This window comes from Myodes glareolus, chromosome 2 (assembly GCF_982192425.1).
Source record: "Myodes glareolus chromosome 2, mMyoGla1.1, whole genome shotgun sequence".
Taxonomy (NCBI): Eukaryota; Metazoa; Chordata; class Mammalia; order Rodentia; family Cricetidae; genus Myodes; species Myodes glareolus.
In genome coordinates, this window is record NC_142027.1 from 130,100,346 (window position 1) to 130,115,987 (window position 15,642).

General features: G+C 52.6%; 1 protein-coding gene across 6 annotated transcripts in view; it reads right to left on the minus strand.

The window, feature by feature from the left end:
* Positions 1-2,962: 2,962 nt before the first annotated feature.
* The window catches only part of Sez6l (seizure related 6 homolog like), a 155,906-nt gene continuing 143,226 nt past the window's right edge, over positions 2,963-15,642 (minus strand). For 2 of the 6 annotated variants that reach the window (XM_087903701.1, XM_087903698.1), the window contains 5 exons: positions 11,369-11,563; positions 9,883-9,915; positions 8,030-8,138; positions 7,031-7,133; positions 2,963-5,664 (listed from right to left, as the gene is read on the minus strand). In XM_087903701.1, coding sequence (XP_087759827.1) covers positions 5,635-5,664; positions 7,031-7,133; positions 8,030-8,138; positions 9,883-9,915; positions 11,369-11,563 — 470 coding nt within the window. In that variant the 3' untranslated portion in view covers positions 2,963-5,634. Of the gene's footprint in view, positions 5,665-7,030; positions 7,134-8,029; positions 8,145-9,882; positions 9,916-11,368; positions 11,564-15,642 lie in introns of all 6 variants that reach the window. The other 4 variants (XM_087903700.1, XM_087903697.1, XM_087903699.1 and 1 more) reach the window with 2 other exon arrangements.

The window sequence follows — 15,642 nt, forward strand, 5'->3', positions numbered from 1 at the left end:
GACCAGGTTCTAGGAATATGGTGTGCCTTAAACTGACTGCTTGCAGGCAGGAGGAAGTGCCAGAAGGGCCTTTCCCAGTCAGGGAACCAATGTTGTAATGTGTGATGTGAGAAAGACACCTTGCGACAGCATTCAGGTGGAGGGTTTTTTTTTTTTTTAAATTGGGGGTTTCCGAAAACAATGGTAAAAGAGGGGAGAGGAGAGAGGAGACCTGTTTCTGGGGGAAGGAAAAAAGAGGAGGAAGGAGAGGGGGAGAAGGGAAGAAGGAGAATTGGGGAGAGGGAGAGACCGAGAGCGAGGGAGGGACGAGAGGTGGGCAGGGCCCTTTTAAAAGGGAAAGGAGGGAATGTGCACAGCTGAGGAGGACACATACCCCAAGGTCGGTCGGGCCAGTACAGATGCTTGAACATGAACAATACCCATGGCTTGGCCTGGCACCATGTGCATGCCAGCTCCAGACACTCCATGGAGTGAGACTTCCTGACACGCCTGCTTGGACATTGTGCTGGCTCGACACATGAACTAGAGTTATCTGAAAGGAAGGAAACTTAATTAAGAAAATGCCTTCTTAAGATCCAGCTGTAGGACATTTTCTTAATTAGTGATTTATGGGGGGGGGCATCCCACTGTGGGTGGGGCCATCCCTGGCTGGTGGTCCTGAGTTCTATATAAGAAAGTGGGCTGAGCAAGCCAGTAAGCAGCACCCCTCCATGGCCTCTGCATCAGCTCCTGCCTTCAGGTCCCTGCCCTGCTTGAGTTCTTGCCCTGACTTCCTTTGATGATGGACAGTGATGGAAGGGTAAGCTGAATAAACCTCTTCTCCCCAATTGCTTTTTGGTCATGGTGTTTTCACTGCAGCAGTAGTAACCGCGCCTAACACACACATGTGTGTAGGGCAGGTCTGTGACTCCTGGTTTAAATATCTGGATAGTGAGGCTGCCCATGCACTCCTTCCTCCTGGGACAAAAAAAATCTCTTTATAGACATGTGAGTGACTCATCTGTCACTCCAGCACTTAGGATGCTGAGGCAGGAGAATTGCTGTAAGTTTTAGGCAAGTCTGGGATAATCAGGAGATACTTAGCACTGGGAAGGCAGAAAGAGAAGGATTCATGGGGCTTGGTGAGCTCCAGACCAAGGAGAGACCCTGTCTCAAATGAATGTATGGTGTTCGGAGGATGACAACTGGGTTTGCCCTCTGGCCTCTGTGTGCACAAGTGCACACACAAACATGCACACATACACATGTGTATCAAAGAAATATGAGAAACTTTGGATGAAAGTTAATAGGGGAAAAAAAATCTGAAAATCTGGTGAACTCTTGTGAACAGTGCTCCCTTCCTCCCCGTGTTCAGGCTCTGGTGGACTCTTGTGAACAGTGCTCCCTTCCTCCCCGTGCTCAGGCTCTGGTGGACTCTTGTGAACAGTGCTCCCGTCCTCCCCGTGTCCAGGCTTCCTTAGGGCCCCCTCGTCCTCTCGCTGCGGAAAGCTCCTGCAATGCTGGCTCATGCTGAGCCCTCACATCTTTGCTCGGGTGGAGGAGCGCAGCCTCTACCCCGCCCACTGTGTTCTCACTTCTGCTGCTGCCCTGCAGTAGCTTCCACACAGGGACTGCTGTGCTCCAAGGCATCTGACTGGGTTAGAGTATAGAGAAAGGGGATTGGACCTGGAGCCGCCATGTCTGCCTCCACTTCAGAAAACTCCTAGACGGCTGTCTGCCCCACCCATTCAGCTCTACAGAGCCTTGCTGTGTAGAGTGTAGGGGAGCAAGCCCAGGACTGAGGCAGATTGGGAAACTGCAGCAGAGCTGATGTGAATGAAACCAACCACAACTCACAGTCTGAGGGCTGCGTTCCCTGTGACTCATGGCTGAGACCCTGTCTCAACAAGGGAACAACAAACACACACAGATTTTGCTGATAGAGAAGCAAACACATCTCTTTATTCATGTTTACTGAGGAAGTCTACTAGTTCAGATACATGAACTGAAAACTTTGTAATCTTTGGAAACTTTGGTTTGTTTTCTTGAGATACAGTCTTACTATGTAGCTCAGGACAGACTTGAGTTAATAATCCTGCCTCTGTCTCCCCCTGCTGGAATCCAGGAACATGTCTCCCCCTCCTCCATTTTTCCACCTTAGAAACGATCTGGAATCTTTTTTTGAAAAACACAGTTGAAAATTATCTAGTATTCAAATACATTATTACAGGAAAGGAAAACGTGAATCTTCATGGATGGCTTTGACTCTTTTGGTCTATTGAATAAAAAAATATTAAATACACTTATTTTGGTGTGCTTGTTCGCTCTGTGTGTGGGACACACACCATGCAGGTCAGAGGAGAGCTAGAGTTAGCTTTTGTCAACCGTGTGGGTCCCAGGATCACACTCGAGTCATCAGGCTTGGTGGCACACACCTTTACCACTGAACCACATCACTGGCCCTGGCCCATTAACTCTGCTTTCTCCTTTGTACCCAGAGGCAGGGAATATGGGAACAGGGTAGCCTGTTGCAGAGCCATGGGGGTGATGCTGTCCTATCTTGGGGACCTCTAGGACTGAAGGAAGCAGATCATGCCTGAGTCTTGGGGTCTACTGGGATGGATTTTCTTGGGACCAGCGCCCTTCCCCTCCTCTCTCCTTCTGCCCCTCCCTCCTTTCCTCTCTCTACTTCCCTCAGCTATGAAAAGACTGCATAAAAAGGGCCACTTCAAGACAGAAAAAGAATCCCCATCGAACAGGAGATGAACAAGCCAGCATACTGATGTTGAACCTGCAGTCTCCACAGCTCTGAGAGGCAGGTCTCTTTTGTTCAGCCTGCCTGAGACTGAAGTCCTGGCTGTGTTGGTAGCAATCCCCTCAGATGGGTCTTGCTCTAAACATCCCTTAAACATGGCCTCAGAAGTTGGAAACATGGCCCTTGGTGTCACCCTGGAGTCTTGGGAACAAAATCCACACCCACCACTCTTTTATATCTGTTTTATTAGCAGCAATATATACAAAGTGGAAAATGACTTCATTTTTCTAGCTTAGAAAGTTTGCTTTTTTATTATTCTGTTTGGTGATAAATGAAAAAGCAAGCATCCAAGAAGACGCCTACCTCTGCGGGTGCTGAGTGCCGCATAGGACCAGACCTGGAGTGCCATCTCGCTGGGCCTCACCAAAGACGCAGAAAGGTCATGCCCAAAGGAGAGGTCGTTTGGCCTACGGTCTCTGAAGCTATCCATGGTTCGTTGGAGTCCCCGTGGAGTACCTCATTCTGGCTGTAAACCTTCTCCTTCTCCAGGGCTGTGTGTGGGTTTCCAGAGTTGTCTCCTGAGGTTTGTGAATTCTCCAAAGAGCTGGTTTCAAAGGCTCGGGGTAGGATCACTTGGAAAGATGGCCCCCAGATAGAGTTCAGAATACTTATGCTGGCAAAGTGAGTCTACCACAAAGGAAGCTGGGCAGGGGCGGGGGGGGGGGGGGATGAGCTCCAGGCAGAAGAGGGAGGGGCTGTGCACATGAAAGCACAGGTCGCGCTGACAGGTGCAGCCTGTGTCATCAGCATGAAGGATGCACACATTCGGGAAGCCTGCGCCTTGTAAACGTGTTTCCCCACTGACATCAGAACAGGTTACTGCTTGTGGGAGGGCTCACGAGTGTATCCAGTTCAAAAATATTTAATCCCCATGGTTTCAAATTTCCTTCTTGTAAAAACAGACAGGGATGGGCCGTGATGAGATACCTTGTGTATATTCGGCACTGGTAGCATTGGTTTTTTGTTTTTGTTTTTGCTTCAAACCTTTACATGTTACAAATACATAGTCAGGTATTTTAAAAAAATAGACACCAGCATGTCCTTTCATGAGCGCACATGATTCACCTCTAGGCTAGAACACATTTTAAATCATGATTACAGAGACTGTACCACCAAGACAGAACTAAGACATTGGTATTCTGAAAAAAAAAAAAGGAGAAATCAACATTTTTTTTTTAATCCACCCCAGTAGCCAAGAAATGTCCCAGGCATGACCTGGTCAGCTTTGGGGAGCAGGTTAGAAGGGCCTCACACATGGTCAGACCTTATAGAAGTCAAGTTCTTTGTTTTCACAGGGCCATAGGGTAGACAAAAATGAACCGGCAAGGACAGAGTTCATAGGTGACCCAGGACTGGGGATGGAAGCATCTCAAATAGGTTCTGCCTCTGGGAGAAACGTCGCATTATTCATAGGTGGGGTCTTTCCCAAAGAATCCCTGCTCCCTAGAGCCTGTATGATTTCTCCTCTGGTTCCACTGTGGCCAGAAAACCCCAGCCACAGTGGTCAGGCATACACATGCAGGGGGCTTTCCTGAAGGAAGATGAGTCCCCTCCTGGTCACCATGTGATTCGCACTTGACCACTGCCCCTCATACCTCCTGTTCCCCCAGCACCTAACCGCTACACCTTTCTTCATGACTGTATTTAGAAAACCAACTTCTGGAGAGCCATGGCCTCTGGCTGCCCTGAATTGGGGTTCTGAGGACCCTGAAAGCTAGGGAGGGCCTGTCATTGGAAACACTCTTCACTGAGGTTCAAGCTGGGTCTTGGGCCTTGTTCTCCTGTGGTTTCCACCCCGCTCTGTACATGCGGCATCTGTTGGGTCCCTGATGCCGTTCCCCGACTCAAAGCCTCAGAGGCTAGGGAAGACCCTCTAACTCAGCACCTTCCCTGCCAGGGGGCACGTGAGAACAGGGAAGCTGGAGGTAACATCTTAGGTATTTAAGTCCCACCTAGGGCAAAGGTCCAGACATTCTAGAACCCCAGGTGAGAGTCAGAGCTGATCCCTGGCCTTCAGGTCAGGGTCCTCCACAGCAGATCCTGTGACTCTGTAGTCCAAGCTGTCAGTGGATTCATGACCCTAGCCTCAGGGAGACCCTGCCAGCAGAGGAGGTTTCCAGTACACAGCTCACCTGGCACCCATCCCTCTTTGGGGTCCCCTTCCCCAAGATCCCTGTGCCTCCTCCCTGACAGTCCTCCTTGGGGCTTATCCCTTTTAAAGAAAGAGGCCGTTTTCTCACCTGACCAGTGTTGCCTGAGCCCAGAGAAGGCTGAGCAAATCTTTGCTGCCTTTGGAGGCCGTGGGAGGGAGAAGGTGGGCCCAACCTTTCAAACACTTTTAAAATCGGAGAAGAGGACTTGGGTTTTGTTTTGGAGGAGAAATAACTGGGCTTAAGTACTCAGTCTTAAATTCCTCCAAGGCAGCCCTGCAAGAGACATTCCCACAACCCTGGGGCTCCGGTTTGTACCATGTATGCCATGGCCTGCTGCTGAAAATCATACAGGGTGGTGCAGCCCAAGTGAGGCACTGCTGATCTAACTGGACCTGCTCGCCGGCTGTGCTGTTACCTGCGGATGTTTGCCTTGGGAATGGAGGCTGTCATGTGACCTTGGCTGCAGCCCCAATGTACCAAATTCACCGATTTCAATTCCTTCAATTTTAAATATAGTAAATAGTGCGAAGAAACAGTGAATCTTTGAATCAAAAGTGTAGAGGGAAAGATGGCTGCTCTAATGGGCTGCAGCCCAGTGCCACGAGGTCTCTGATGGATGTCCGAGGAGGTCCCGACGGTCCGTGTCTGCGTCCATCTCTCAAGTCCCCCTTTCCAGGGCAACTCTTGTTAGATGGAAACTTCATACTCTCTCGTTTCCTGCAGGACAGAGTGGCACAGATGGGTCAAATCCACGGTGGCAGAGTAGCATCCCAAGTTGTCCAGGGAACCCCTCCTGTGTCCCTGGCCTTGGCCTGGTGGCCCTGTACCGTAGGTCTGTTCTGTTCTGTCCATTCATTATCACAAGTGTGTGCATGTGTGTGTATGTGTGTGCGTGGATGCGTGCATGTATGTGTGTGCGCATGTATGTGTGTGTGCATGTATGTGTGTGTGCACGTGTATGTGTGTGTGTGTGTGTGTGTGTGTACTGTGGCATTTTCTGGGGTCTGGCCTCTCACCAACACTGTGACCACAGCAGTGAAAAGGACAAGCACAGAGCCCACAAGAGCTGGTCCTCTAGGAGTCCTGCCCCACTGATACTAACACCTCCCACTTCACCAGGCAGACTAAGGAATGGGGAACACCTCTCTCTCCCCAAATCAACATGAACCCATCCTTTGAATGTTGTCTACACCAGTGTGGCTGGTTGCCTTTCTCCACTGCTCCCTGAGCCAGTCCTAGGGGTGAGGGTCAGGAGCCAATGAGACCACAGGTTCCACCTTGGAAGTGACACTCTCACTTCCTGTGAGGCTAACACAGCTATGGCGGTTACATCAACCCTTTCTGGCAGATGGGAAATATTGGCAGAATGTAAGATGGCTCCCATGGCCCCAACTGCGATTCCTGGTGATACTAGTAGGTTCACCAGCTCATAGCATGAGCTGATGAGCCCATTGCCTAGTGTGGATGTAGTCACCCACCATAGCACGTGGGAGCCAGAAGCTAGGCTGTGGTGCCTGCGGTGTCCAAGCCTGTCACATGCAGGAGTACCTGCCCAGTGCCCAAGAGGACAGGGAACTCCTGCCGTTGCCTGCCTGAACACTGCTCCTTGGGTTTAGGTTTACACAAGTCACATGAGGCTGCAGCAATCCCTACATCTCTAGTTTGACTCCTGAGTGAGTGATCTGGGCCATCCAGGTTCACAAGAGAGTGCTCTGTGAGGTTTTCCGGATAGGGAGGTCAGCAAACACTTTTTAAATTGTTTTTATTGAGTTATACATCCCCACCCCACAGGGAACACGTTCTTGGGTCATATGCCTGTCTCTGAGGCATGGCTATAGCAACAGCTGTCCTACAGGAGTCTGCACTGCAAGGTGCAGAATGGTCCATTCTGCTTAGAGATGCAGAAACTGTCTCCGATGCCCCAGCTTGGCTCTAATCACTGGTGAACAGAGCTGGCTTCTCCGAGCAACCTGCTGAGTATGGGATTTGGTAGGGATGAGGCAGGACTCCTCAGTGGTCCCTCTGCGGGCAGTGCTGTGTTCAAGGGGAGCCCTCAAGGAGGGCAGTAAGTAATACCACTTACCCCGGTCTCGTAGATGGGGTTGTCAAACTCAGTTTCCACGGTGATCTGGCTGTAGGGGTGGGAGTACATGAGGGGCAGGCGGAGGCTGGAGTACTGTCGGCACCTGCAGGGGAGACAGCAGAGTTTGAGCATCATCCCTGCCCGGCTGCGCCCAAGGCTCTGCATGAGTCTCTGCGAAGGGCAAGGGGTACGTGGACACGGCGCTGAGTAGGTGGGAGTCCCACTGAGGGCAAGCACCCCGACTCCTCACCCCACAAGGCCAGAGCCAGCCAGTCTTGCCACCTTTCTCCCTAGAAGAAGGAGCCCAAATTGCTTTGACTTGTGAAGAAATTTCTGTGTCTCTTTACTCTCCCCTGCCTCCCTGGACCATGCCTCACCACGCACTGACTTGTGAAGAAATTTCTGTGTCTCTTTACTCTCCCCTGCCTCCCTGGACCACGCCTCACCACGCACGGCAGAGTGCGGGGATGGAATCTATAGGGCTCTCACTCCTTCTCTGCCTGCTCACCTCCCAGTGCACTCTCATTGCGGCCGCTCCTACCCACTCTACCCAATCCCACAACCTCTGCCCCAGAGCCTTGACTCTCCCTTCCAGGCCTTCTTCTGTTTGTCAACGATCTGGTAGTTGCTTTCCTTCTGTGCTTTGGGGATCAGCTGCTTTCCCTCACTGGAGTCTGTTTTGTTCACTGCAATGTTCCCAGAGCCCAGAGGCTGCTGGCACACAACGGTAGCTCTGTGATCGTGCGCACAGTGCCTATGACTGTTCTAGACACGGTTTCTGTCCATCGAGGGCAAGTGCTGTGACCTTTAGCACCCAGGACCATTGCCCATGACTGTGCCTTTGCTAAGTGACAGAGTTAACAGAGAAACCGAGAGGCCCCAAGATGCTTTCTGACTGACCGTAGCATCCCACGCCACATGCGGTCATCACATCCAAGAGCCTGGCAGAGATCCTGAGACCCTAGAGATGCAGTTTCACAGCCGCACTACCCCACCTACCTCGTGACGTAGATGTAGGCTCCGCCCAGCAGCAAGGAGATGAGAAGGACTGGAATGAAGATGGCCAGCGCCATGTTCCCGCCTTCCAGCGAGGACTCTGCTGCCGCTTCTGCTACTGAGCACACAAGCCGCTGAGACTCTTTCCCACCAGCCCCACACCCACGGGGAACCTGACTCTCGAGTGGGTGCCCCACCCCCTGACATCCCACAGCCTCAGACACTGGAAGGTAATGGAGGGACAGAGGCAGAGAGCAGAGGCCAGGCTGCTGACCTTTGCTTGGGAGGCCATGGTGGCCAGAGGGTGGCTGATAACCAGCTTGAACCCTGGCCATTCCAGGTCCATTGGAGGGCTGAGGAGAGGGCAGAAGTCTGGTTAAACTTCAGCTCAGGGGGTGACTTGGATAAAGTTCAGGAACAAGCTTGCCTTGCTCTCTGGTCACCTGTGGTCACCTGTGGTCTGGTGGTCAGCTGCACCAGGCTGGGGGACCCTTTTAAAGCTTGCGAGTGGGATGCCACCCAGGGGTGGCTCGGGGCAGTGGGGACAGGGCGATTGCCCAGCCTCACATTGCCCCCAATGCATGTGGCAACTGCAGGGACCATGATAGATGTGTTGGGGGCTGGGAACACTTTCCCAGCACAGTTCGGTGGTGAATCCCCTTCTCTCACACTGTTCCTAGAAGCTCAACCCCCTGTGATTCTCAGGCAGAGAGATCCCATGGGGGCACCCCGCTTCCCAGGAACAGCTGACCCATTATCCTCCCAACACTTTGTCCCCGCTCAAAGTGAACATCAGCTAATGACCCGTACCTCCCACAGCCTGATACCCAGCGTGTTGTCAGCACGATGCTAATGGTGCTAGAGACAGCAGGAACAGCCGTCAAACTGCTGAGGCTTTTCCCAAAGGAGACAAACAGGTCATTGTCACCCGTGTCCACAGTCCTGAGCTGCACTGCACTGCAGTGACATGGCGCAGGCATGGCTGCTGCATGTGTGTGTGGGTTCATCTTCACTGCGGCCCTGACTGCATCAGAAGGCACACCCAGGAGGCACACGCCTGGTGTAAGCTATCTGGAGAGGTCTAAGTGAGGTGTGGGGACTCCATCCCATGGGCTGCTGTCCCTCACCGAATCCCACGGAGAAAGTGAGCCGAGCATTGGTGCTCCTCCCTCTCCTGACTGTGGGTGCCATGCAGGTAGCTGCCTCATTCTCCCGCCTCCGTGTCTCCCCTCCCATGGCAGACTGAAACCGGACTGGTAAGCCAAGCACTTCCTCCCTCAAACGGCCTTTGTTGGGCATCACGTCATAGCAGGGAGACAAGTGACTAAGACAAGGAAGAAAGGAAAGAACCTAAAAAACGAGAGAGCCTGGCTCGCTGTTGTCACCTGCCCCACAAAGCAAAGCACCAGCAAAGGGAGTCAGGGCTGTGCCAGGGAGCGGAGTCGGGGCTCTGGATGCCCCAGGCAGCCCTTCCACTCCGCAACTGCAGGATGCTCTGCCCGGGCTGTGAGGTGAGGCTGTTTTCATCCCCACAGCACCTGTGGCCAGAAGCCGGCTGGCAGGGCCAGGATTTTTCAGACTTCTCTGGCTGTATTGCTGCTCTCAAATCCCTGTGTGTGTATGTGCCAAATGACTGCAGTTGCTCACAGAAGCCCAAAGAGGGCGTTGGAGCCCCCAGAGCTGGAGTGACAGGTGGCTGTGAGCCACCTGACATGGGTGCTGGAAACAGGACTTAGATCCTTTGTGAGAGCAGCACGCTCTGAACTGCCTAGTTCCAGCAGCTACTCCTGGAGGCCCCAGAAAGCTAACAACAGCCACCTGGTGCACTGGAACTTTCAAGATAAAGTGAAACTCACCTTCCAGCGCGTGTTCGAAACTGCCTTGGTTAACTGAAACAGAAACCAGGAAGCGGCATCAACACCACGGGAGTCTGCCGTTTGCATAAGAAGAAACTGACAGCAGTGGGTGGTGGGGGGTAGGGGAGGGGTACACGGGAAACCCCAGGGTGCACAGGGTGAGGGTGCTACTGCTGGTGTCAGGCAGGATGGTTCCCCCCACAGCACCCCCAAAGACGGTGAGAGGAGAGACGGGCAAGTACCCCGGCACCGCGGATGGTGATGGCACATGCTGTGTTCTGTTTGTGCCATGAGCTCTTGCACACTCCCGCCCACCCCTGGCCAGCCTACTTCAGCACATGTGAGTGCTGCCTATCACCAGCATCTTACAGATGAGCCGGTGGTGCGGAGCTGCGGGCCTCCTCTACTGCACAGCCTCTGAGCGTGAGCGTGGATTTTAACCCAGTGGCGCCAGCTGCTTTCACACCATTTTTTTTTTTTTTTGACACAGCCTCTTGTGCTGGCCATGAACGTTCAGTTGCTGGAAAGATGGCTATGTGATCCCCACCTCTGACTATTGGCCTCTTCATGGGGTCTTTTTATGTTGTTTCTAAGAGGTGTGACTCAAGACTCTGACACCGGCTCTGGCTGTGAAACCCGTAACTCAAGCCTGTGCACTGCGTCTGTCACCTATATTTATTGGTAGGGTTCTGCATTCTATATAAAATTATTTTCATAAACTCGTATTTCTTATAAAGCCCTGAGATTCAAGGTACCAGGGGTGATATCTTGTGCTTTGTCACCAAAGTCACTATGCCGGCCAAGCACTGAACTGCCTGGACCAGGGCACTCCCAGGCCACTCTGGCTACTCTGGTAGGTTCCAGGACTCCTGATTACATCTGGACGAACTGAGGTCACCACTGAGCGGTGACACTAACCCTGGCTAAGAAGCTAGCTATCTGCAGCACTCCAAATGTGCTCCAAGTAGAGAATTATTTCCTAGATTTACAGGTTGATGTTGTTTGAGGGGGTGCGGCTTTGGGTGGTGACTGGGCTTCAGTGACTCTCTGTCCCACCATGAGATGGCTCTGCCATGCCAGCAGGCAGCACGGATCCCCACAGGTGCTGCGCTGGACTCTCCGCCTCCACAAGCCTGAACCAAACAGACTTCCACTCTGTAAACTCTGTTCTCAGATATTTTGTTCTGGTAACAAAAAAGGAACTGAGAGTAGGTGTGGTACACACCTGCAATCCCAGAACTTGGGAGGAGGAAGCCGGAGGCTCAGGAGTTCAAGGCCAGCCTTGGCTACAAAGGAAGTTTGAGGCTAGCCTGGGCTACGTGAGACTCTGTCTCAAGAAACAAATGTATGAACCAAAGGAAGAAAACATACTGGACAGGCACCCACTGGATTTGGATTCCACGAGGCCACAAAGCCCACCCTCAGAGCAAGCTCAGCTTCTCCCGGAGCCAGTCGGCCCTGACCCTGGCTCCTCAGGTCTCTTTACCTTTACAGATGGGCAGGGGCCCACTCCAATGGGACGGCTGTCCCAGGATGCAGCGGATGGTCACTTCGCCCATGAGCTCGAAGCCCTCGTAGCACATGAAGGTGAGGGACTCTCCGGGTAGGTATAGCCTCTTGTACAGGATCTGGTAGCCATTCTCAGGCAGGCCTGGATTGTCACATGCCAGGGACTCCTCAGCTGAAATGAAGCCAGACACAGGTTCTGTGAGTCTATCTCAGACTCAGTACCAGTCTCTGGGTAGCCCATCCGCAGCATCCCCTCTCAGCACCCTACCCTGCACCCAGATGGTTTCCACCCCTCTTGCTCTCTCCCATCTCGGGGTACATACTACATGTGAACACCACAGAATGATTAGGGTGGTGGGATTGGGTTAGAAATCTCAGTTCTTTCATTGACTAGCTGTGTGACCTCCAGAAAGTATTACACCCTCTCTGAGCTTCTGTTTTCTCCTTAGCAAATGGGAACACGACTGTAGGACTCCAAAGAACAATGGATGTAAGATGTGAGAAGCATCCTCGCCGTGTGGAGGGCACTCAGGAAGTGACAGAAGTTGGTGGTGATCGATTAAAAAGCCTGTCCACTCCTCCAGAGCCCATCTGGCACGTCCAGATCTGGTCTCCAGCCTTCAACATTTCTCCTCCAGGAATCTTTCCCTAATGCTACCTGCCACCAAGTTTCTAGTGTTCTTCTTCCACCCAGCAGTGTAAATTGTCCTGCAGGGACTGGTCTGTGGAATCAAAGGCCAAGAGCCATAAGTGGCCGCAACCATTGGTTTATTAGGTTCATACTGCCCCCTGGTGGCTAATTTTGGGTACTGCCAACGCCAGCCAAGTCCTGGGAGACCTAGAGTGGAATTTGCTGGGTGAACCATTTTTCCTTGGGAGACAGCCAGCAAATATTGCTCAGCGCCACAAATCCTGAAAACTTTTACAAGAGTTTAAATTGTGGCAAAATCCTCACACAGGTTACCGACTTGGTTAGCTGCGAACAGCTGATCTCCAGGATGCAGGGCGCCTTGCTGGAGCCTCCAGCATTAAGGCCTCACACCAGCTTCCGGAAGCCAGCTTCCTGTTTCCAGTCTTCGTGAACCTGAGGAAGGCAGGGATTCCCACAGGTGTGATACTCTGGGAGGAACGGCTTATATCTCTTAGCAAAGGTCCTTGAGGCTTCTCTTCATGTCATGAGTGATTCTGTCCTCACTTCCCATTGGTGGACACGTGGCTTACCTCCACCGGTAGGCCAATGTGAACAGTGATGACGTCACCGTGACTGTGTGAATCCGCTGAGGTCCGCTTCTGGTTCTTTGGAGGTAGATACCCAGAAAGATAACCGCTGGGTCCCAGGGTGGCCCACTTTTATTTCTGAGGACCTGACATCAGCGACCCCATGTTACGTCCTCACTGATGCTGCACACAGGTTCCAGTGTTTCCACAGAGCCCTACCAGTGGGGCCTCACTCTGGCTTGAGAAGAGCGGTGGCTTCAGGTGTTGCCTCCTGCACCAGCAGCTCACAGTTCAGAAAATGAGAGGCAGCGACCTTCATCAGCAGGTGAGCAAGCCTCAGGCGAGAGGGCACCCGAGACAAGCCAAGTGTAACCCCATCTTCTCAAACCACAGTACTCAGTCCAGGACTCGGGGGAACTGGCCTGTCTAGGCCCACAGGACCTGGGAGCATTTGACAGCTGCTCTTAACTGTCCCTCAGGGCCACTTCAACCCCCTCCCCAGTGACTGTGCCTACCTCACACTAAACATGAGCACCTTGCCGTGTGAAGGGCCCTTTCCTCTCTCTTCATACATGTTGTCTCTCCCTCTCTCTCTCCTCTCTTTCCTCTCTCTCTCTCTCTCTCTCCCTCTGTGTGTTCTCTCTCTTTGTCACCGGTGAGCTCCACAGACAGAAGTGGAGATGGCTTTGTGGTCTCCACCTCCTGGGACTGTCCCCCAAGTATGGCCAGGACCCCAAGACTTGCTTTCAGCTGTGAACCTGGGAAGGATTGGGACACCACGTCTGTAATAACACTGCCTGAGATGGGGACTTCTTTCTGTCTAGAAAATGCAGCCTTGCTGTGGTGGGTGAGATACCTGGCTGTGTGTGCGCTGCCACCAGGGTCCACATGGTGTGGACTGAGGGTCTACAAGGACCCCAGACTTGTGACCCACAGCGAGGGCCTGAAATGGTGCTGCCTCTTGTTTTGTAAGATGCATCATTTAAAGACCCCCTGCTGACTCTGTCCTTGGGAATTTCAGTGCCCTTCGAGCTTCTGGAACGTCTCCAGCACCGTGTGTAAGTAGTGGGTGCCGGTGGTAGTGCGTGTGCTTTCGCCAGTGCTCCCCGTTCCCGGAACTCAGCATTATACAGTGCCCGGCACCGGCTTTGGTGCACAAGACAGGTTTTCAGTCAACTGCATCCCGCATGGTTACCATGGGCCAGCACAAAAGAATGAGGCACGCTGTCGTGTGAATGACACAGCAAAGTGTCACCGGCGTGCTCGTGTGACTGAGCCCTTGTGGCCTGGCTGGAGCACTGGTGGGGAAGGTACCTTTAAGAGGTGAAGCCTCGCTGGAGGATGTGTGTCCTGGGGGCGGGCCTTGAAGTTTCCCAGCCTGGCACCGTTTCCTGTTCCCTCTCTGCTTCCTGAGTGCATCTGTGGCCTGCCTAACTGCTCCCACCCACTCCTCCTCTCCCTCCCCAACCCCCACCTCCTCCCCCTCCCCCGCCCCACCACGCTGGATTGCAGCCCCTCCACTGTAAGCCAGAATCAACCTCTTCCTTTTGAAATTGATCCTTGATGGTATTTTGTCCTCACAGTGTTCACCGAGGTAAATAAAACAAATTCAAGCTTGGCCCCACAAGGCTGAGGCTGGAGGCTGGCGACCCTCCTCCAAGAGAGGAAGGGTGTCACCTGTGCAGAGTCCCCTTCAAATCAGCTCCTGAGAGTGGCTCAGAGGACCACGCTTGGCCAATGCTGTCGTGCCATGAAATGAAGGTCATCCATAGACTTCAAGTCTGCCCTTGGCTCTGGGCGTTGTTTGAGCCTGGCCGTCAAGCCCACAATCAAGCCACAGCGCCTCCTGGGAAGTCCCCAAGACTCCTTGCTTTACAGCTTTCATGGATGAGGCACAGCGAGGGATTGTTAACTCCTGAAGAGTGAGCCTGGGCTTGTGGGAGGCAGGATTTTTAAATTTAATTCAGTTTTTAGTTTATTTTCTGAGTCTTAGATACTCTAAACAAATACTTGACCAGTGAGTTACATTCCTAGCCTTTGGTTTTTAACGCTAGGGTCTCACTCTGTAGCCCAGGTTAGCCATGAACTCAGGAACTTCCTGCTTTAGCTCCGCCCCAGGGAGGAGAGGATGAGAGTGTGCTGCACTGTCCCAGCTAAACGTCGGTTCTGATCTTTCTGGTTTGCTTAGTCAGCTGAAGCAAGAGACTAGCTTCATGGAGAAAGTTCACCAGGCCCTGTTGGCCTAAGGTCCTGCAGCCACTACTAACTGCACGTGCCACTCGGTAGACAGCTGCCGGGCACCCTATCTGTGTCAGACATGTTCTGGGAGCCAGCTGGAGTGGAGGTAGTGAAATGGTTTCTGTTCTGTTCTCCCGGAGCTCAGCAGTGCCGAACTCTGAGGAGAATCTGGCCTCCATCTTCCCAGAACAGAGGGGCACCTTTCAAGGGGCTTTCAAGCCCCGCGCAATCCCTGTGGTACCCAGAAATGGCCGACCAGAAGATGGCAGCAGCACCCCAGGAGATTTCTCTGTAATCCTTCCTGGAATTGTCTATCTGCTGGGATCGCAGGTGTGGCTGCCATTTTGGCGGCAGGGTGCTGTTCTGAAAGGCCCAGTATGATCTACAGTTAGCTTTGATGCATCTGTCACTTGTTTCCTGGCTGCTGTGACACATCCCTGCGTGGCTCAGGAAGGTCAGGAAGGAAGGGTCTATTCTGTCTCACACTTGAGGATGCCGTCCATGGGGCAAGGAGGACACGGTGGCAGGAGGGTGAGGCAGCGGGTCACACTGTGCACGCAGTTAGGAGACAGAGAGATGAAACCCCCTTTTTATTCACCCAAGGGATGGTATCAGTGACGGTGTCTTCTCTCTGGAAATGCAGCATGAATATGCCCAGAAGTGTGTCTCCTAGGTGACTGCAAGTCTAGTTGGGTTCGCAGAGAAGAGGTGACATCACAGTGTGGCCAATGGGCTAATTCGTCACTTAGTTCATCTCTGAAATATTTGGATGTTCACTTTGGATAGATGACAGCC